Source organism: Alligator sinensis, unplaced genomic scaffold (genome assembly GCF_000455745.1).
Source record: "Alligator sinensis unplaced genomic scaffold, ASM45574v1 scaffold444_1, whole genome shotgun sequence".
NCBI lineage: Eukaryota > Metazoa > Chordata > Crocodylia > Alligatoridae > Alligator > Alligator sinensis.
In genome coordinates, this window is record NW_005841886.1 from 1,141,667 (window position 1) to 1,164,659 (window position 22,993).

At 48.4% G+C, this 22,993-nt stretch overlaps 1 protein-coding gene across 2 annotated transcripts in view; it reads left to right on the forward strand.

The window, feature by feature from the left end:
• The window catches only part of MRC2 (mannose receptor C type 2), a 108,968-nt gene that overhangs the window by 36,715 nt on the left and 49,260 nt on the right, over nt 1–22,993 (forward strand). For both annotated transcript variants that reach the window (XM_014516994.2, XM_006017826.3), the window contains exons 2-5: nt 12,175–12,582; nt 15,726–15,899; nt 16,813–16,977; nt 22,302–22,415. In XM_014516994.2, coding sequence (XP_014372480.1) covers nt 12,175–12,582; nt 15,726–15,899; nt 16,813–16,977; nt 22,302–22,415 — 861 coding nt within the window. The remainder of the gene's footprint in view (nt 1–12,174; nt 12,583–15,725; nt 15,900–16,812; nt 16,978–22,301; nt 22,416–22,993) is intronic.

Below are 22,993 nucleotides of genomic sequence, written 5' to 3' on the forward strand. Positions count from 1 at the left end.
ACTTCTGTCCCAGACCCCTTCCTGGTTCAAGTTAAACCAGAGTCCCCCAGCATCCCAACATTTTGCAGCAGCCCTGGGCTGTGCTGTGCTGTCTGCTGTAGAGAGCAGGGCTGGCCCTCATGTCTGCTCCCTAGCTGGAGCAGTGAGGGTTGGCTCACTGGCTGGCTGACTGACCCCAGGCAAACCCCTGCTGAAGACAGGCCAGGGAGGGGGCTTAAACTTCCCTTACCCCAAGTACGGAGCTGCCCTGCCCTGGTTGCTTAGTGTTGGTTGCGACTGTAGACTACAAATCCCAGAGGCCCCTGGAAGCAGGAAGAGGAAGTGATGAGCAACCCTGCAGAGTCCTACTGCTGTGAGTCTGACCTGCAAATCCCAGAGACCTCGGGAGCAGCAGGAAGAGAAAGTAAATACACAGCCCATGCTGGCTACATGCCAGAGAGCTGTGTTCTAGCACCCCTTGGCTTCTGGCTTGAGCCACTGCAGGCATGTGGCTACATTTCCTGAATCAAAAGTGAATGCCTGTTCATTTGCTTATTGATTCAATTTTTGCAGCTAAGACTAACCTGCAAAGATTGAATCAATTCAGCCTCAGGCTTTTTGACCATCTGTACTTATCCTAATGGTCTAAACTTTACTCCATAATAGAATTAATATGGTAGGGTCTGGGTTATCTCAGCCAAAATGAGGGTGCATTGTTCTAGGCACTGCATGTGCACCCAGTATGAGGCAGCTCCTGTCCAAATAGTTAAAAAAAGCAGGACAGACAAAGGCTGGGGGAAGAGAGGCACAGAAATGAAGTGTGTTGTATAAGGTTATACAACAAGTTAGTGGCAAAGCCAGGAAGAGAACTGAGGTCTCCCTGAGTCCTAGTTTGGGGTCTTGCCCCCAGAATCATGTTACATCTTAAAGCTTCAGATCTGAATCTTCTACTGAAACCCTTGTTCACTTTCTGTCACCCAGTGGCAATTCTTTCTTCTTCTTCCCCAACAACACCATCTTTCCTACTCTCCTCTTCTCCCTTCTTCAGCCATTAAGATTCTGCATCCTGTCTATATACTCTGATTCCTGCAGCCAGCTTGTTACTTACCATCCAACAAAGCAAGTCAGTAGTGCATGACTGCCATGAATGTTTCTCAGCATTAGCAGGGCAAGCTAGTAGTCTTGACTATTAAATTATGGGGACAGTTTTACAAGATTGTATTAGCATAAGCAGCCAACTGGGTCCTTATGCTGTACCTTGTCATTTATTGACACTGAGATGCTAACAGTAAATCTGTTATTTCTACTGATAGGTCCACAATACTTTTTCCATACAAAAGTGCTATATTTAAATACTAATGCATAGTATATTATAGAGGTGCACGGATACATTTGGTTCACATCATATCAGAACCGATAAAAGGCAAATTGACATTCCTGGCAGTCAACTTTTTTTGGCTGATGTGGCCAATAATGTTGTTGATAAATACTGTTTGCATGCGCACAGCTGTAGCCTGGCAGGTTGGAGAGTAGCATCCAGCTGGTAAGTCTCTTGGGAGGGAAGGGGTGTGTGTGTGGGGGGGCAGATCAAGACCCCTATGGTGAGGGAGGGAGTGGGGCTAGGGCAGGGGCAGGTGTTGCTCAGCTGGGGTGGGGTGGGATCCAGGACAGAGCCATAAGCGGCTCATCCAGGGGTCATGGGGGTGGCAGCTCCCATCACTGTGCACACCCCCAGGGGAAGTATGGGGGGCATGTGCCCCCTGGATCTGCACATGGGACGAGGTTGGGCTGCCTCTGCAGGCTGGGGCCAGGGGCAGCACTGGGCTTTTCCCAGCAGGGGGGCTGGGCCGGGGCTGTGCTTGGGATGGGTGGCAACACTGGTGCTGGGAGGGGGAGCTACCAACTCCCCCACCAGGAAGACCCGGTGCTGCCCCTGGCCCCAGCCTGCAGCAGCAGCCCACCCTCACCCCGCACATAAGACGTGCAGCTTCCAGTGGGGCTGTTCCCGGTGCTGCTCTGCTAACCTTCACACCAGCGGGACCTTCCCTCCTAGAGTGGCGCAGCAGGGACAGGAGCCAAGAGGGCACATGCTCCCCATGCCTCCCCTGGCGGTGCACACAGTGGTGGTAGCCGCCACCCCCCCCACATCCTCAGGCAAGCCACTCACAGCTCTGACCCCTGCCCTGCCCCAGCTGTTCAGCCCCTGCCTCAGCCCCACTCCCTCCCTCACTATGAGGGCCTTCATCTGCTGCCCCCCACACCTCTTCCCTTCCCCCGCCCCTTTCCCTCCAGCAGACTTATCAGCTGGACACTGCTCTCCAAGCTGCTGGGCTGCATATCAGCAATTATTCGGATTAGTATTGGCTGATATGGCTCGTTAATTGTCGGCCATTGGTTTCTGCTCATTTATCAGTGCACCCCTAGTATATTACCATGAGCTTAGCGATGTTACAGCAACCTACAACTAAGGGTCCTGCTGGAGTGGTATATATAGTGCTGCTAATTGGGGCCTACTTGTAGTAATGTTTTTACTGAAATGGTACCACAGTACAAATGTAGAACTTTCAGTACCATAATAGGCTTGTGTATCAGGTACTCATACTGCAGGACTACTTGGTGTTGTTGTTAGGGGACTGAGGTAAGACTATGGAAACTATACTAAGTTCTTAAAAGCGTTATTTTGTTAAAAGTCTGAAACTCCTGACCCACCACAAAATAAAATGGAAGAACAATAATCCCAGTGCCCAGCACTGGACACCTTTGCAAGGTCCTTCTGGTTCTTTGGGATTCATGCCATGCAGAGATGTGGGTTTTCCAGAAAATTTTGAATTGGAAATTTTTCCAATGCCCTAAATAGAGCGTGATCTGATTTAGCATGTTTATTTGACTTATATTTAGTAAACAACACTAAAAAAGTACCCTCCATGTTAGTTTTATGTCCCAATAGCCACAAGTATTTGAACTGAAATATTTGATTGGGGAAAAAAATTAAATACAGCACACTTAATGTGGTTTAAATGTTATGTTCAAACAAATTCAAAACTTTATGTGGAAAGAAATTTTTATTGGAATACTTGTGAAAATGTAAAGACGATACACAATAGCATGTACTTCCCTTACATTATTTGTTTAAATTTAAGAAAAAAACCCAAAGCACTGAAAACTGTTGACACACTAATTTTAGCATGCTCAAAGAACTGTGCATGATATGCCGTGGTTGTCCACTCATCTACTTCAACAGAGTTTAACTCTTAGTCTCTTCCACTGAGGTCATTGCGGCACCTCCAGTTTCATTGTCACTGTCCGTAGAATCGCTTGCACTACTTGTTAGTCCCATTTCAGAATCAGATTGAGGCAAATCTGATTCAGAACTACTTGAACCACATTCTCTTTAGCTAAAGGATGGTTTTACCAATGAGTCTATGGGCAAAGGCAACTTATCATCCCACTGCATCTTCTTCACTAATTGTGCTTCTGACTGATTCTCCAGAAGCAAGAGATTTTGAGAAATAGAAACCAGCTTAACGGTGCGTTCATTTGTTAGCCTATTCCTCTTTTTTGTCTGGATTTTGCTGAAAGCCTTCCAGTTCCATTCACAAGAAGCTGCTGTTGGGAGAATGCTTGGGATCCGTTGAGCAATCCTGGACAACAGGCGGGTGTTACAGTTTCCCTTCCACCATGTGAGAGGAGACACATTCTCCACTGCCCCCCAAATGACGTCTTTGCTCCAAAGTTTTCCTTTTGCGCAGTACTCGGCAGTGTCTGGCATCATGGCTATTTTGTTGATGTTGGGGACATTCTTACCTACTTCCATAGTTGTATCAAGAGCAGCAGATAATTCATCTTCTGATAAATGTTGTCCTCTGTGTTGAGGATCCAAAAGGTTTGCTGCCAGTTTAACTGGATGAAAACAAAACTCAGATCTCTTAGTAAATATCTGTTTTACTACTACTTTTTTGGATCGAGGTGAAGAAGGCAAAAGCTCAATTAGATTTTCATTCAGTTGTCTGAATATCTCTGGAATATTTGAAATGCTTGGTGTATCTCCTTCAAGTTTCTTGATAGCCACTGAAACGGGTAGTAGCAAATTGAATGCTCCTTGAACTTGAACCCAGAACACATTGTTGTCAAGAATCTGCTTCCGAATGTTCATGGGAATAATCTGGGATACTGTGTCATCTACTGAAGCACACTGCAAACAGTTCTTTGTGCGTAGTAAACTTAAGTAAATACTTTGTAGCAGAGCCCCATCTAGTTTTACCTGGCTATAAAAAGTGCACTTTCCTTCTGCTGCTTCTCTTTCTGTAATTTCTTCAAAATCTGATTAGCAACACGATTGTTGAATACCTTCACAATTGTTTTGCAGTTTGCCAATATTGTCTTCATTGTATCCACACTTACTATGTCCTTTGCTAGTAAACTTAAGTAAATACTTTGTAGCAGAGCCCCATCTAGTTTTACCTGGCTATAAAAAGTGCACTTTCCTTCTGCTGCTTCTCTTTCTGTAATTTCTTCAAAATCTGATTAGCAACACGATTGTTGAATACCTTCACAATTGTTTTGCAGTTTGCCAATATTGTCTTCATTGTATCCACACTTACTATGTCCTTTGCCAGAAGATTCAACCCATGAGCAGGACAACCAGATCCTATTAAATGAGGATACTTTGCCTTTAATATTTGCCATGCAGCTTTCATGTTACTCTCATTATCAGTTACGAGGGCTTTTACCCTGGAGGGACCTGCACTTTCAATCTCTTCACTCAGTAATTTGACTGTGTATTCACCTGTATGACGAGAAGATTTGATAGTGATTGCTTTCAGGAATATTGGTTCAGGTGTTGCTAACATAATATTCAATAAAGAATCTCCTTGTACATCAGTCCATCCATCCGACATCAGAGTGATTGGTCAGTGATTCTGCTTGACCAATCCTTTGAATAACCATTGTTTGAACTCTGTCATACTCTCTATCTAAGAATGTGATAAGCGATAATGTGACGGTAATTTATATGATGGGCAAATTAGTTTGTAATGTTCCTTCCAGTATGGATTTTCAGTTATGGAAAGAGATGTACTACTTGCAAATATAGCTCTTTTTCGTGATCTTCTTTTGACATTTTGTCTGCAAATCTTTATAAAAAGCTTGACTGTCTTGAACAGCTACTCATGGTGGATCACATGAACCTGTTCAGCCTCCACAAGAGAAGGCTGAGAGGGGATCTGGTGGCTGTCTGTAAACTTGCCAAGGGGGACCAGCAGGCAGTGGGAGAGTCCCTGTTCTCCCAAATACTACTGGGAGTAACAAGGAATAATGGCCATAAGTTGACTGAGAGTAGATTCAGGCTAGACATCAGGAGGCACTACTTCACAGTCAGGGCGGCTAGGATCTGGACCCAACTTCCAAGGGAAGTGGTGCTTGCTCTTACCCTGGGGGCCTTCAGAAGGAGGCAAGATAATCACCTCGCCGGGGTCATTTGACCCCAGCATCCTTTCCTGCCCATGGCAGGGGGTCGGACTTGATTATCTGCTCAGGTCCCTTCTGACCCTACCAGCTATGAAACATCTGGTGACGGTGATCTTGAAAGCAAGGATCCTGCTTCTTCTTCCCCCAGACCTGGCAGCTCAATATTTTCATTTTCCATTTTTTTGCAAATCTGCTATTTCACTTGAGCTACCAAGCTCCTGCAACAAAAGGGGGAAAAGATTTTTATTTTAGCCTATTCTAGTCTGGCCTCATCCAGGAGAAGGAGAAGCCTGGCAGGGAGCTTGCTTCCCCCCTCCCTGCTAGAAAGAAGACTCTGCTGCTCAACTTGCTGCCCAGTTGCCCTGGGACTGCAGAGCGAAAGGGAAGTATATTCTGGCCTCTGCCACTGACCAGAGGACTAAACTCGCTCTGCTGGGTTGAAATAGCTAACTATTTATCTATTATGTAATTAAAAAAAATATATATTGTTAAGCCAAAGCCACTTCAGGTGCTTAGTGCAAGCAGAAAAGCAGGATACAAATATTTTAAATAAATAAATAATAGTCTAGAGTTGCATTAACAACTTTTAAAATTATAATGGTTTAAAACAGTATAGATGCTAGTCTATACTGTGTGTTTTTTAACATATTAATTGGTTTACTTGCATAGGATTGCTGAAGTAGACTTTTCTTAGATGATGTTGTTCCACCGCTTCGTTGTATTAGCTTTCTGTATATGGCTTTTACTCGTTCAGGACAGTTTCTACACATTATTAAATGTTTGTTCATTCTTGTTGCATTGTTGGCATGTTCCTACCCACAATATTTACATCTGCCAACTTTCTTCCTTCCTTCAGTGGCTTGAACTTCATTATAATGATGCCACACACTAGGTTTTTTTTTTTTTGATTAGGCAATATTATGACTACTTCAAACCAAAAACACTAAGGCCACGTGTAGACGAAACGAGAGGCGTGTGTGAATGACACTTTAAATGCTTTTGCACCACTTTAATGGTGTCTGTGTTTGCATGCCTTGGTGGTATATTGTGCATTAATTCCAGCCGCTATAGGAAAGTTGGCAGTGTAACGCGCCTTAAATGACTTGGGGCACAGCAAACTAAAACTCCTTCGAGGAATTTTAGTTTGCTGCCCCTACAGCCACGGAGCGAAGCACTGGGCTCTGTGCAACTCCACGGCTCTGCAGGGAGCCCTGCAGGCAGCCTGGCAGCAGCTCGGGAAAGCAGCCCTGCCCAAGAAAAGCAGTGAGCTTGATCTCCCCCCTACCCCTCCCCCCCACCCCTGGACCTTGCGTGCCTAAGCTTCGTGGGGGCCCGGTGCTTCCCTCCACAGCTGCAGTGCCCCCTGGGACCACCTGACCTGGGTGCCTGCGGGTGGGTGTGGCCGGGGGGGCCGCCACTGCCACAGAAGGAAGCACCAGCCCCCACCGCAGCTCAGGGACTGCTCTGCCCGTCAGCAGCTCGCCCTCCCCACCGGAGAGGTAGGTAAGTCAGCAGGGTATGTGCATGACACAGGGGCTTAATCAGCCCTAAATTGAAGTGGTGTTGTTTTAAAACCCCACTGCTTCAGTTTAGGGCCCCTGTTTTGTCTACACACTAAAAAACTAACAGATCTTATGCAATCACTTCCAGCTTCCCCTACTCAAGAAAAGAAATTGAGACACTGCTCTGTGTGTTTGTTTCACTTCCAGTTCAGCAAAAATTAATCGCAGTTTCAGTTTTGGGTTTGCTTTCACTTGTGGTCTGAGATTAAATAAGAATTTTAGCTTTGGTTTTGATTTGACCTGCACAGCCAATTAGGTGAATTCATTTCTTGATTTTTGGTTTGGATTATTATGTGAGAGTATTTATCCTCTTGTTGACGAATCAATAAAACATGTACGTACTCTCTCACACACTTCCTAGGGATAATCACCTGAAAAACATTCATTACAACTTTGAAACTGCCAAACTTGCATAATATTGTATTGGCATCCATTCATTGTTACTAATGAATTTTATGAAACAATGAATTTTTAGACATGGAAAATCTCCCATGGAAAAATAAAGCACTGGAAAAGTTTCCACCTCACATCTCTGATGCCATGTGATATGCACTTTTCCTGCTCTCTGGAAGAAGGCACATGCTTGGCTGGGAGAACTTTAGTGATCTTTGTCCCTCTCTGTCTCATGTGGAGTGGCAAGGCTGGTGGGAAGTGATACTCTAGTGAACCCTAGCTTGGTGTGGTCATCCTACTGTGTACCAGTAGGCTTTGTAGGCAGGGCTTGGAATTTCTTCTTTTTCTGTTTGACCATGACTTTGGCATTTGCATTAAACTCCCATGTGGTGGTGGGGGCTTTGTTGTCAGGGCCTGGGGAATGCTAAATTATATGGAAGGGACATGAAAATGGGGCTTTTAGGTACAAGCTTGGGGAGGACAGCAATTCCCAAGAGGCCTCATGCCATCCATGGCAGTGAGAGGTTGTCTTTATATTGGGGACCCAGGCAGACACATCCAGGGTCTTATCTGCAATCTTGTATGAAAAACATGCAGCAGCATCTCAACGTAACAGCATTGAGTATATATTCCTAGAGCTTGGAGCCAGTGCTTTCAAGCTTGCTTTCTAAAAATTCAGCACTGTAATCTGTGTATAGGCACCTGTATTTAGCATCTTGGGAATCAGAATGCTTATTTGATGGTTGGGTCAGCCCAGCAGTTGGTACAGGGGTTGGCAACATTTTTGGGGGGAGTGCCAAAAACACCCGCAACCTGTACTTGGAAGATGTTAGCGTGCTAGGGGTGGATGGTAGGAGAGCCATGAGGGGCCCAAACTTTGTTGTGTCTGTGCAGCCCGGGGCCCTTTTCCACTGTCTGCTCCAAGGCATGCATGCACCTGCTGCCGGCAATGAGCTGGACTGGGGCTCCACAGACCCCAGTTCAGGTACTTGCAGCTTCAACAGGGTCTGCTGGGAGCAGCCTGGGTTCCATGATGGGTGGCAGGGGCTGGCCCAGAGTCTGGGCTGGCTGTAGCAGGCAGCCGGGAAGCTGCAAGCGGTTACATTGGGGTTTGCAGAGCCCCATTCCGGTTTGTTGCCAGCAGTGGGTGCACACGTGCCAGGGTCGAGCTGCCACAAGAAGGATTGGGCCCCTTGCGGATCCCCTGCCATCCGCTGCACTGGGGCTTCGTGGACCCTGGTGCAGTTGACTGCAGCTTCCCGGCTGCCTACCACAGCTGGCCTGGACTCTGGACAGGCCCCTGCTGTCCGCCACAGATCTGGGCTGCTTGTGGCATGTGGCAGGGAGGTTGCAAGCAGCTGCTCTAGGGCCACTAAAGGTATCTGTTTTGTGGAGGTGTTTGGATCCCTTCCAAGAAATCTGACATGCTTCTGTTCTCTACTCTCTGCTCATTTGTCTATTAAACTCTAGGATCCATACAGAGGGAAGGTTTGCCTCCCAGTTTGCCATTTTCTTTATAACTGAGTAAAGTGCACTTAAACCTGCCCATTTAACAGTGATATTGTAACAAAGGGGCTGACAAGCTTTATTAGCTGGGGACCAGAACAACCTGGCCCCACCCTGATGTAGGCCAGGTGGCTTAGACGTCATGTTGGGAGTGGGGAGAGCTTGTCTGCTCCAAGGCCAAAGCCAGGCATTTGGAAGCTGTGCCTACACTGTCACTGCTTCTCCCAGTTCCCTAGTTGGGGTGCAGGTGTAGCTTCCAGGCAGGGGAAGCTGTGCAAGCAACTCCACCACTTCTCCCTGCACCCACCATGACCCAGGTGCAGCACCAGCCAGTGAGACCTGAGCTGGGGCTAAGCAGCAGGAAGCTGCATCTGTGCTGCTGCTGCTTCTTCCCACCTTCCCTTCCTGCCTCCTGGCTGCAGCACAAATGCATCTGGAAAGTGCCCAGCCCCAGTGCAGCTTCCTAGTGGCTGGGAGCTGTGCCCACACTATCGCCAGGTATTGGGAGGCAGGGAGAAGCAACGGTGATACAGCTTCCAGCTGCCTGACCCCAGTGCAACTCTTTGCTGCACAGTGTAGCCCTCCAGCTCTGGCACCCTCCAGCTCTGCAGGCCAGATCCAATGGCTCCATAGGCTGTATCTGGCCCAGAGGCCATATTTTACCATGCCCTGCCATAACATGTAAAGTCGAGAGCAGCTGATTCTGACACCGTTCAGAAGGAGAGGCTTACTGTTGCACAGATTTATAATGGCATCCTTGTCTGGTTTTAAGAGCAGGTTAACTTCCCAAGTGAATAGACTCGGGGACAGTGGAGTTGACCAATCTGTGGAAACACAAGAGCAGCCAAAGTGCCATTTAAATGCAAAGTGTCACTTAAGCTAAAAGACAGTGGTGCCTACTGGCAAGATCAGGCTTAATATTCTTTCTGTTCCCAGCTCTGCTACTGGTGCTATGAGGATGGTCATGAGGAATCAGTTCCCCTTTCTTTACTTCAGCATTTCCTGCTGTGCAAAATGTGGGGATTGTCAGAGCTATGAGCTAGATGCTTGACTGCCATTGTACTGAGCACCTAACTTTCCTCTGATAACCATTTAACTGTGAGGAAAAATCAATATCTGCCGCAGAAGGAAGGCATAAGAAGACAGGCACCAAGCAGTACCTGCAGGGTCCAAAGAAGTGAAGAAAAAGCTACACCTTATATTGTAAGGGTTATTTAATTTTTCCAAGAGTGTTTTCTATCAGGAGGGCAGAGACCCATGAATTACGTGATGTAAGACCTTCAAGTATTGTTTGTTCCAGTATTTTTAACAGGTCCCTGAGTGCACGTAAAACTGACTAACACTGTTTTATTTTCCTGCATTGCCATATTTTTGAAGACTGGAAAGTATTGGCAGTGATAGGGAGAGCTGTTCTTTCCCTGGTGTGAAGCTAGTGTGAAATACATTGCTACAAGACTATCTTAGCAGCCTTTTAATGTGCTCGTTGGATTGTTAGCTTCAGTTACTGAACTTGGAACAGGCAAAGGAAGTTCAGGTTTTTCTGATACTTGAATTTAATTGCTACAGAGATTCCTTTTTGCCAAAATTTTCAGACCTATTCTGATACCCGAGTCTTGCACTTGTGCTTCATAAGCCAGTTATGAAGTCTAATCATTTGTTTTCGAACACTTTGGGATCCTCCCATGCAAATCAGTGGAAAAAATGTGCATCGTTATTATACTGTTAGGAGAGAGAGAGAGATAAGGAATGCACAACCATCGCTACAAGGCGATGAGAATGAGTCTTGAAAATTCAGTAGTATGTTACCACTACAGTCACTTCCATCCTGGAACAGATCCATAGTCACTTTGGTGATGTAATTTCTATAACAGCATCATCTGGAGGCCTGGACTGAGATCAGGCCCTGGTTGTGCTAGGTGCTATACCAGCCCCATACCAAAGATATAGGTGCTATATCAGCACCTATACCAGGCTAGGTGCTATACCAGCCCCATACCCAGGGGTTCAGTCCTGGGATCTCACATTCCACACAAAGGAGAAGCAAATTGCTCATGGTCATGCAGCAAGACTGAGAATACTAACCAAGTCCCCTGACTCCTGACCTAGGAGTCCTGACCAGTGCAGTCCTTAGACTGCACTGACTCTGACTCTCAGGTTAAGCCTGTATATCCAGTATCCTGTCTATGGCAACAGCCAATCCAGGATGCTTCCAAGGGAAGCATGAACCCAGCTTCTGTTACACAGCTAATTATGTAATACAGAAAAGTGGGACACTAAACCACTACACTGCAATCCCCCACATGTCTCTGCACCCAAATGTTGTGTCCTCACCTCAGTTTCTTTTCTTCCCTTACAGTTTTAGAATGGGGCCTGGCTCCTTTTGATCAGGAATTCTCCTGTTATTTGTAAGACTTCCAGACAATACCTTTTTAAAGTCCTTGACCTGTTAACAAAGTACTTTACATGCAGTTGCTGGCTATGGACAAAGGGGGGGGCGTGTTAGACCATTTCAGAAGGGGAGGGGCAATTGCTTAGGAGGGCTTGCAGGCAGTTTCTCAGTAAGTTACTCCTGCATGCTCTTGCAGCCATTGGAATGAGCTAAATAGCTGTAAATGTAACCCTGAATGAAGCAGAGTTAATGTTGCAACAGCTTTGCTTCACTCTGTAGGGTAGGTCCCAGTTACTGTGGTGTGGGTGTTCTAATGTAGAGCAGAGAGTGACCTGTCATGATCAGTAATAGCATTAGTAAGCTGGACAGGCTGGGATGAAAGCAATTAAATCCTATGAACTGATTACCTGAGAGACAGTAGGGGACAGTAGTGCCCTGCCCCAGCATCAAGCATCCGTGCACATGACCACATGGAACGTTGCCTTTCTTGTAAAGCATGAGGGCTTGTCTGCTGCTGGGGTCAGGATATTGGACTTTGATGGCCTATGGCTCTGGTGAAATCTGACATGTCCCTTGTTTCTCTTAAGATCAATTTGCATTTTGCAGCAGAAGCAGGGTTTGGATCTTGTAATTGGAGCCAGGCTTGGGTCACAGCAGAAGCCACTCGCTTTCATATCGGACCGTAATCCAGGGGTGGGCAAAATATGGCCCGTGGGCCGGATCCAGCCTGCGGAGGGTCTTTGTCCGGCCTGTTGTGGGTCCCTTGGTTCCCTGGCCCAGCAGCAGCACAAGACAAAAGTTAAGCAGCCCTGCACCTGAACTAATTGCTCACCCCTGCCCTAATCCCTTTTCTCTGGCTTTGCCCTTTTTGCCTTCCAGATTCCAAGGTGTTCCTGATTTACAATACTGGCCTGCCAGGCTGCCTGGAAACCAAGGACTCCCTTGTGAAGATCTCTAAAGCCTGCAACACCAGCACCCCAGTCCAGCAATGGAAATGGGTCTCCCGGAGCCGACTCTTCAATGTTGGTGCCATGCAGTGCCTGGGAGTCTCCTGGCAGGGGGTCAACTCCACCATGAGCATGCAGTCACTAGCCACGTATGAGTGTGACCGTGAGTCCATCAACATGAGGTGGAACTGCCGGAGCCTGGGGGAGCAGCTGTCTCAGTATCTGAGCACGAGGATAGGGAACTCCTCCCTGGTGCTTGCAGAGAGAGGGGATCAGGCACGCGGAGCACAGTGGAGGACCTATGGCACTGATGAAGATCTGTGCTCTGTACCGTACTCAGGTAAGATCCACAGAGCACTCTGTTGTCTTCCACTCACAATCCATTGCAATTATCTGTTACTGGGATTATGGTGGTGCCTGAGGCTTCCACCCAGACCACTACTTTGGCATGCTAGATGCTGCACAAACACACAGTGAGATCCTGGAGGCAGTAAAAATTCATCCACCTCCCCGTTTCTGTGGCTCCATACGAGGCTTTTGCCCTTTTTGTTGTTACTATTTTTTAACCAAATTTAAGGAAAATAGCCCAAGGAGCTTACAGTCTGAGCCCTGCATCCTGCAGTACTTGCTGGGGCCTGATCCACTTCCAGCTGATGTCAATGGACATGCTTTCATTGGCTGATTTGATTTTCAGGTGAGGAGGGATTATGACAGTTTGTTGTACTTTTGGCAGTTCTAAGGAGTCCCAGCTATGGACCAGGACTCCATTGTGCTATACCCAGTTTGGCCACCAGCGTACCATAAGCTATACACCTTTGCCAGTGACTTCTGCATTAAAGCTGTTTTGGGATTGAGCTAGACTAGAGTAGCAGAACGAGCAGTGGCGGGGTTAATTCCCTGGGTGCTGGTCCTGCCAATACAGTGGCTCTGGCAGCTGTGGGGATTAATGATGCCATCCCTTACCCTACCAGAGAATTTTTGGACCTGCAGCCTATGATTTAACCACTCACAAGCCATGTGGCTTGGACAGTCCTGGAGTAGAAAATTATTAATTATTTTCCTTCTCCCTGTAATTATAGAAGAACGTTACACTTGGATATGTGCTTTGTTTCTGGGACCTGTTTCTGGGGCAAGTATCTATACAGAGGATACATGGGGAGCAGAGTGGTGTGCATGATTGCACCTTCTGTAATTTCAAAGCACTAGAGAAGTGGGATGGTGACGGTGGGGATTCAGGGATCCTGGTTTTCTCTTTTTAAAAATCGCAAATACTCCCCCCCCCGCTTCTGATTAAAAGAACCAAATCTGCATTTTTCTGTGATTAAAAGGAAATGCCACTATATACATAGGTATCAGCTGAACAGGATGTTTTTTTGATATATTTACAATTTTAAAGCAATTTAGAAGCTTACCTCAGTTGTTATAATAAAATAGATTCTAAATGCCTATATATTTTGGCACTTGATTTTTTTAATCATGGAAAATAAGAGCTCTCCCTGCCCCCTTTGCTCACCAGGATGCGAGTCCAGCTGTAGCTGTCCCCCTGCACTGCTTTGTGGCGCTGAGCAGCCCTAATATGCTGGTGCCTTACCCTTACCCATGCCGTTGCCCCTCACTCCCAAACCGCAGGCCTCCCAGCCCTCCCGTGCCCCTCGCTCCTGTCCCACAGCTCCCTGGCCTTGCCAGTGCCCCTTACCCCCAACGCCCCCAGCCCTACTGGTGCCCCTCACTCCCAACCCACACCATAGTCCCCTGGCCCTGCCACTGCCTCTCACTCCTGACCCACAGACCTCTACCCCCCCCAGGTTCCAGCCCCCTAGTGTGTGGGGAATGGGGTGGGTGTGTGGGGAACGGGGGGTGGGTGCAGGCAACATGGGGGGTGGGGAGAGCACAGGCAACGCATTGGGAGAGTGGGAACACATATCTCCTGAGATTTCTGCGCCCACAATGGGGCATAGGGCTTCAGCTGGACTGGACCAGCTCCAGTGGGCAGGACCTGGCATGGGAGGGAGGGCTACCATAGCTGCCAAGGAGAGTTATGCCCCCCACTGCTTCTGCGCTGCGGGGTGCCTCACCTTGGTGGCCATGGTGGTGCAGCACTCCCTCCCACACCAGGTTGCACCTGCTGGGCTGGGGAGACAGCTCCTCCGGAGTTGGTCTGGTGTGACTGCAGACCTGCACCCTTGCTGTGTGTGCAGAAATCTTAGAGGGCACATGCCCCCACTCCCGCTACATCACTTTGCCTCCCCCCACCCTCCCCATCATGTCGCTTTTGCACCCCGCCCCCATAGACTTACCTGGAGGGAGTTGCAGGAGCTGCTCTTCACCACCCTGCCTGGCTGCCATGTGCATGTGTGTGCATGCACATGCATGTGGAGCCCCCTGTGTCTCGATCTGCCCAGCTCCAAGCAGCCCCTTGGTGCTGGAACTCTGCCAGCCTCCAAGGTGAAACCTGCTGTTTCCCGTGTTTTTCTCCTTTAAAGGGGAAAATCCACAGTTTTTAAAGGAGAAAATCCACGTTTTTCCATGGCAGATGGAAAGCCCAGATCCCTGGTGTTGATGATAGTGAGGATGTCACTTTAATGCCCCTGAAGGGTTCTCAGGGCACTGCCCCACATTCTGGAAACAAATCCAACCACGTAATCCAAACCCAGCCTGATTCTTGTTTGCCCTTCATCCTGTATCATCACAGAATCATAGAAAAGTACGACTGGAAGGGCCCTCAGGGGACATCCAAACCAGTCCCCTGCTCAAGGCAGGATCCTCCCTGTCTAAATCATCCTAGCGAAGTGTTTATTTAATCTGCTCTTAAAAATTTCCAAGGATGGAGATTTCACAACTTCTTTGGGTAGTCTCATAGTGAGAAAACACTTCCTAATATCCAATCTAAATTCCACCTTTCATAATTTAAGACACCGCTCCTTGTCCTGACCCCTTTGGCCACAGAGAATAGTCTGTTTTTGTCTTCCATATAACCACTCATCAGGTATTTGAAGACTGTTATCCAGTGTCCCTTCAATTTCCTCATCAGTCATGTTTCCCTGACCCCTAATCACTTTTGATGGTATACCCTTTTAAGCTGGGACAGAAAGGGTGTGAATCAGCAGGGTAGTATCTTCCCCCCACTTTATAGTAAACCCTTGCAGTGACCCCTGAAAGGCAGGGCAGTAAAGAGTTAGGGCATCAGGATCTGATAGGATAAAATGAACAAAGATGGGAGTTGGGTTCAGGGCAGGGAAGATAAAGATAGGTCTGACAGAGGTCTAGCAGAGCACTAGTGTGGAGAATTGCATGGAGCCAGGTGCCTAGTGCTGCTCCCGAGAGTCCAGCAGAATCCTGTCCCCCCTCTAGCTTCAGGTATGATGGCCATTTCCTGAATTCCTAATCCCTCTGCTCCAGATTGCCCTCCTCCTCCAGCATTTCTCTCTCCCCCGCAGTAAGGGAGGCTGAACCTGGTTTAGGATTCTTTTTTTTTCTCAACAGAAATTTACACCATTCAAGGCAATTCCCATGGGAAGCCATGCACCATCCCGTTCAAGTATGATAATCAGTGGTTCTATGAATGCACCAGCACAGGACGTGAGGATGGGCATCTCTGGTGTGCTACCACACAAGATTATGGCAAGGATGAAATATGGGGCTTCTGTCCCATTAAGAGTAAGTGGTAACATCTTGTCTGGATGCCTAGCACCAGGTGGACTCAGGATTGGTAATAATGAGCCTGGTACCAGGGGTGTACAGGACAGCTTCATAGGTGATTACAGCTCAGTACTGGGGTGAGGTTATGGCTGCCAGTGATATTAGCTGGGCACTGAGGTGAGGGGTCCACTTTGGAAACAAGGGAATCCAGTATGTCGTCTTGCAGAAATTCAACTGCGTGTTTGTTGGGAAGGAGGCTTTAACCCAACCCCATTCTCCTGAAGCAAAGAAGAAGGGAATAAAACCACCCATGCTGCTTTCCTCCCCATCAATGCATTTTTGAGCTTACTTTAGGGTGCTGAGCACTGATGGGTTCTCCGCCACTGATGTATTTGCCATCCCTTCCTTTCAAGGACCACAGCTTTAGGTGCCCTCTGTTATTTCCTGGCCCGTCATGACCTGTTGACAGATCTTACTAATACTTCCTCTGTAGCCATTTACCTTGGCCAACACTGAAAGCATCACAGGTCACAGACTCAGTGTTTATTAGAGCTGGTACAAGGACAACGATCCTGCTATGAGGCCCAACATGTAGCAATTTGTCAGCTGTTCAGAGAGAGGGAGGGTTCAGGAAGAGAATGATGGCCAATACAGTCTTCCAGGCTCCAGGAGTGTCCATGGCTGCTCACCCAGTCAGAGCATTCCAGCTCACCAATGGGTTTGTTCTGCCTTTGGGACTTTAAGACAGAAGCCCACCTAAACGGCAGCTGCAGTCTTTGTGGTGGGAATAAAAAGCTAATGGGAACTGCTCTGGGGCCATTAGAAGCAGCTGCGACTGGCCCTAACAGCGGGCTACATACCCTTATCCAAGGAGCAGGTTTGACCTGTCACTCCCCTGCTCCTTCCTGCCTTTTGTCCCTTCACCCTATAGGCAATGACTGTGAGACCTTTTGGGACAAGGACCACCTGACCAACAGTTGCTACCAGTTTAACTTCCAGTCAACCCTATCATGGCGGGAGGCCTGGAACAGCTGTGAGCAGCAGGGAGCCAACCTGCTGAGCATCACGGAGATCCATGAACAGACCTATATCAACGGTGAGTCTGGGAGGGACAAGTGAAGCAGGGACAGGGGCTATTCTGGGGCATCAGCACTGCTGTCCCGTGGTGAACCTTACGTCCAAATACAATGTGCACACTAGTTTGGTGCAGGGCATTGCTTGCTATTACTGCTTGGCCCCAGGCCTGTTAGAAGAGCCCATTAGGTTCTAGCAGCTACCCCTCTAGATCAGGGAGGAACGTCATAGTGGGGTCCCACGGGGATCCATGCTCAGGTTTGTTCAACATTTTCATCAATGACCTGAAAAAGGGAGTACCCAGGGAAACCTCAAATTTTGCAAACAATACCAAATTATTCTGGGTTGTTAGATTCTCAGTTGAAGGTGAGAATCTGCAGAAATATTGCATGAAGCTAAGTGGGCATAAAAGTGGTAGATAAACTTCAGAGTTGACAAGTACAAGGTAATGCATGTGGGAAATATAACCTTAAATACATGCACAGAACTAGCCCGTGAATGAGTTGTTATGACTCCGGAAAGAGACCTTGTAGATACAGACTCGGGAGGCACCAGTCGCCCATGTGCATCAGCAACTACAAAAGCCAATAAAATCTTACATTGTTAAGAAAGGAATTGAAAACAATGCCTTTATACAATTTCAAGATGTGTCCACATCTTGACTGCTGTTTGCAGTTCTGGTTTCTGCATCTCAGAAAGGATATAGTATAAGGCAGAGAGATGGAGCAGCTACCATACCAAGAGAGACTCAAAACATTCAGACTCTTCAGTTTGGAAAAAAGGCTGAGGGAAAATACAATAAGAGTTTATAAAAATCATGCACGCTGTGGATAGGGAATAGGGTGAAAGGGGGGACATTATTCACAAAGTCTCAGAATACTAGATCTAGGGGGCACCCACTGAAATTAGCAGGAGACAGGTTTAGAACAAACAGGAAAAAGTACAGTTTTAAGCAGTAAACTTGCAGAACTTGTTGCCACAGGAGGTTGTAGAAGTAGATAGGTTCGAAAAGGGACTAGACACATTCATGGGTGATAGATCCATTAATAGCCATTAAACACAACAGCCAGGGATGTATCCTCTGACATCCCTAAACCAATGATTTCATAGATTTCATAGACATTAGGGCTGGAAGGGACCTTGGAAGATCATCGAGTCCAGCCCCCTGCCCCAAGGGCAGGAAGTCAGCTGGGGTCATAGGATCCCAGCAAGATACGCATCCAATTTTCTCTTGAAGGCATTCAAAGTAGGTGCTTGAACCACCTCTGATGGCAGGCTATTCCAGACCTTGGGGGCTCGGACAGTAAAGAAATTCTTCCTTATGTCCAGCCTGAAACAGTCTTGCAGGAGTTTATAACCATTCAACCTTGTTGTCCCTTGGGGCACTCTGAACAAATGTTCCCCAGATGCTGGTGAACACCCCTTATAAACTTATAGGTGGCCATCAGATCGCACCCGAGCCTGCGCATTTCCAGGCTGAAGAGTCCCATAGCTCTCAGCCTGTCGTCATAAGGTCTGTTTTCCTGACCTCTGATCATACGTGTGGCTCTTCTCTGCACTCTCTCAAGCTTCTCCACATCCTTTTTGAATTGTGGAGCCCAAAACTGGATGCAGTACTCCAGCTGCAGCCTCACCAAGGCTAAGTACAACGGGAGAATGACGTCCTGGGATTTGCTTGAGAAGCATCTATGGATGCAAGCCAGCGTTTTGCTCGCTTTACTAGCTGCAGCATCATATTGAAGGCTCATGTTCATCTTGTGGTCAATGATGACCCCCAAGTCCCTTTCATCAGTAGTGCTAGCCAGCATAGCACTGCCGAGCCTATAAGGATGCTGCAGGTTTTTCCTCCCAAGGTGGAGAACCTTGCATTTTCCGGTGTTCAACACCATCAGGTTCTCGTCCGCCCATTTCCTGAGCCTGTCGAGGTCAGCCTGGCTCACGCCCCTGTCCTCAGGTGTGGATGCTTTACTCCAAAATTTGGTATCATGGGCGAACTCGGACAGTCTGCTTCTGACTCCAATGTCCACATCATTAATGAAGATGTTGAACAATACAGGTCCAAGGACAGAGCCTTGAAGGGACCCCACTGGTCACAGGGCACCATGATGATCAACTTCCATCAACCACCACCCTCTGGGTCCAGCCACGGAGCCAATTCCCCAGCCAGTGGATTGTGGTGGACAGGAGACCACAGTTGGCCAGTTTTGCCAAGAGGTGATCATGGGATACCAAATAGAAGGCTTTTTTAAAGTCAAGATATATGACATCAATCTCTTCTCCCTTGTCCAGGTGACAAGTCACCTGGTCATAAAAGGAAATAAGATTGGTCAAGCAAGACCTACCCACAGCAAACCCATGCTAGCTATCCCTCAGGATGTTGCCATCGGCCAGTTCGTTAAGAATGGCCTCTTTGATAATCTTTTCTAAGACCTTCCCCAGGATAGAAGTCAGGCTGATGGGCCTGTAGTTTGCCGGATCCACTTTCTTCCCTTTCTTGAAGATAGGCATCACGTTAGCCTTCATCCAGTCTTTGGGCACTACACCAGAGCGCCAGGAGTTCTCGAAGATCTGTGCCAGAGGCTGGGCTATGATGCTTGCCAGCTGCTTGAGTACCCTGGGGGGCAGTGTGTCAGGGCCAGCTGACTTGAAGGTGTCCAGCCTCTCAAGGTGTTCCTTCACGAGGTCAGCATTGATGGAGGGCAAGGAATCTCCCTCACTCGGGCCTCCCTGTCCCGTGATGGTCAGAGGTGTCCCATGGGACTGGTGAAAGACCGACATAAAGTACCCGTTTAGTAGGTTGACTTTTTCCTGGGCGTCAGTCGTCCCATCTGGTTTAACAGGGGTCCAGTGTTGGTGGATGCCAAGGAAGGTATGACAGGAGATGGATCACTTTAGATTGGGGTGGAAAAAATAAGTCCTGTGGGCCAGATCTAGCCTACCAAGAGATTTTTTCTGGGGTACAGCAGGTCCCTTGGCCCCGCCCGGCCCAGGCTTGGGGAGCAGCCCAGGCTGTGGTGTATGTGGTGGCACAGCAGCCAGACTCCATTTCCTGGCAGCCCAGGTCTGTCCACCCTGCACTCACCACTGTGGGTGGGACCACTGTGGGCAGGGCACTCGGCTGGGGCCACGGGCTGGTGGGGGGCAGTGTCCAGGAGTGAGATGGGTGGGCAGGGCCAGGGAGACCCCAGGATATTGGGGCCATGACAGCATGAGGCTGAGGCCTGGGGCAGAGTTGTGATCTTCTGTCTGCATGCCATTGTGATGGGGCAGGGGCATGCAGGGAGTGGATTGCAGCTCTGCCCTGGCCCTGCACTGTCACTGCCCTAAGATCCTGGACCTAGCCCCAGATGCAGCTGCCCACTCACCTGGCTGAGTGCCCTCCCTGTACAGCTCCTGTACAGCCTGCCGGTCCATGGAAACCCCAGGATTGTGGAGTGGTGACTGTATGGGGCTGGGGTTCTGCAGGCAGGGATGTGTGGGGAGCAGATTATGGCTCTTCCCTGGCCCCACGCTGTCACTGCTCTGTGATCTCCAGGGATACTGGCTGGGAGCTACACAGGCAGGACTCACAGGTGGGCAGGGAGCTTCATTCAGGGCCAGGGCCAGGATCTTGGAGTGGTGACAGCATGGGACCAGGCCCAGGGCAGAGCTGCAGTTTGCTCCCTACATGCCCCTGCCTGCAGAATCAGTGCCTGTCTCATGGGTGTCTGGGCAGCAGATTGCAGCTCTGGCCCTGCGCTATCACCACCATGTGACTCCACCCTGCGATTCTGACCCTGCCCGTGTGTCCTGCTCCTGAACACCTCTCCCTACTTGCCCGTGGCCTCATCCCACATAGGGAGTTTTGGTGAGTTGTGCAGGGAAGGGGAGAGTGCTGACTTGGCCCATGACAGCTCATCTAAACTCCCTATGTGGCCCATGGCCCCAAATTGCCCACCCCTCCTCTAGATACTCCCTGTTCATTATCTCTTCCCCTGAAGTATCTACTATAGCAGGGCTTCTTCACTGGTGCTGATACAGTCCCAAACCCTGCCAACTATGGCATTGCTATATTATACAGTTTATGGTTTGCTACAAAATGGTGCATGGAGCAGCAAGGAAAAGAAAGCCACCACACAGAAGTGTGGACCAGTAGATTTGTCTGAATTCTCATAGCTCTGAACAGGGATTCTAGTTGCCCCAAAGGCAGAGTAGTCACTGCATGCATGTGTTGTGTTGTGCATGTGTGTGTATGTGTGGTCTCTATAGATCTGTAAGAGCAGATGGGGTGGTATGCTCATTTGGGTTGTTTTGGGAGGCTTGAATGGAAGATACTGCATAAATAAGTCATTGAGACTTTGGCCAGCAGTTTATGCTGGTCTCTGGTACAGTATAGTCCACAGTGTGCTAACATCAGTATTAACTGTGTTCTGAGAGCAAGGAACTGCCTCTAGGGAGCGCTGTACTTCAGGGACATGTGGATAATATGGGACAGTCTGTTGCCTCAACCCTGCCAGAGAGGAGTGTATGCAACTCAGAAACTGGAGCCCAGGGGCTGCCAAGCCATTGGGATCCAGCAGATAGCAGTCTCTTGTGGTACACAGGTGTTTGGAAAACTACCCCAAGGTAATGAGGGCAGGTTCCTGATGAGTTATAGAGTCATAGAGAAGTACAGCTTATTGCCCTAATTTAAGAATGTATCTTGTTATCCTCCATTTATTGCTTCTGCAAAACCACTGACCACCACAAGGTTGGTTTCCACCCACAACTGCAGGTCCACAGTATTGTGCATGGTGTGATACGTATATACTCCAAATGACAGAAGGCAACCAAGTAGCCCTGCTAGCATAACATGGGGTTGCTATTGTATTTCCTAGGCTTGAGGGTATCTGTCTGTTCTTACCTGAAAGACATTGTTATGATTTTGAGAGTGTGGGGGGTACATATTTATTTGTGAAAGCTTTTGGATGGAAAGCCTCAGGATTGGAAAGCCTCTCTTTGCCCACAGAAGCAATGAAGTGGGCACATTTCACCTACAAAGCTCCATATGAAAGCTCTTCTTCCTGGTCTGGGACATCCTCCCATGGAGCTGAGGGGGGAGCTCAGCCTCCTTGACTCTAGTTTCTGTCTTCTCTTCTGAGACCGCCAGGGAGGCAGTCAGGTTGTACCAGATGTAGCAGTTTGTGACACAGTCACTAGGGGCTGCAGGGACCAGTTTTTCCCTGAGGGTCAAGGTGCTGAGGGCCCTGCTCTCCTAATGAGACCTGAACTACACACCTGTGATGTCTTCCCAAAGAAGGAAGTCTGTGATGCTGCTGACTTCTCTGTGTGTCTCTCTCTCTCTCTTCCCCACCCCCTGTGTCACAGGACTGCTGACAGGATATAGTTCTACCCTTTGGATTGGGCTCAATGACTTGGATATCAATGGGGGCTGGCAGTGGTCAGACAACTCGCCACTGAAATACCTTAACTGGGAGAACGGTAAGGCCTTAAGTGCTTAAAGTGTACTTAAGGGTACTTAAAGTGTCGCATGCCGTGGGGGAGGATCCTGTAGAGGGCAGGGTCTGGGGAAACTCAAAGCAGGAGAACACTGTGGATAGCAGTGTGGAGGTGGTAAGTTCATTCAGAGCCAGTGTCAGCCTCCTTCTCCAGAGAACTGAAAAGAGATGGTCCAGGATGTGCCAGCACTCAGCAGGCAGGTTCTCTTGCTGGTGTCTATGTAGCATGAAGCAAGGGAGACAGTGTCAGATTACAGCAGTCTTTCATTTGACATGGGATGACATTACTCACTGTGCTCTGCATGATGCCTGGGAATGCAGTGCTGTATAGCCATGGCATGGCAGGGCACTGATGCCATGGCAGGGTGGGCAAAATGCAGCCTGCAGGCCGAATGCGGCCCACCAGGCCATCCTATCTGGCCCGCAGGGCCCCTAAAAATTTAGAAAATTAATATTTAGCTGCCCCTGGCTGCCTGTCATGTGGCCCTCAATGGCTTGCCAAAACTCAGTAAGCGGCCCTCCACCCGAAATAATTGCCGGCCCCTGGACTAAGGGGAATTG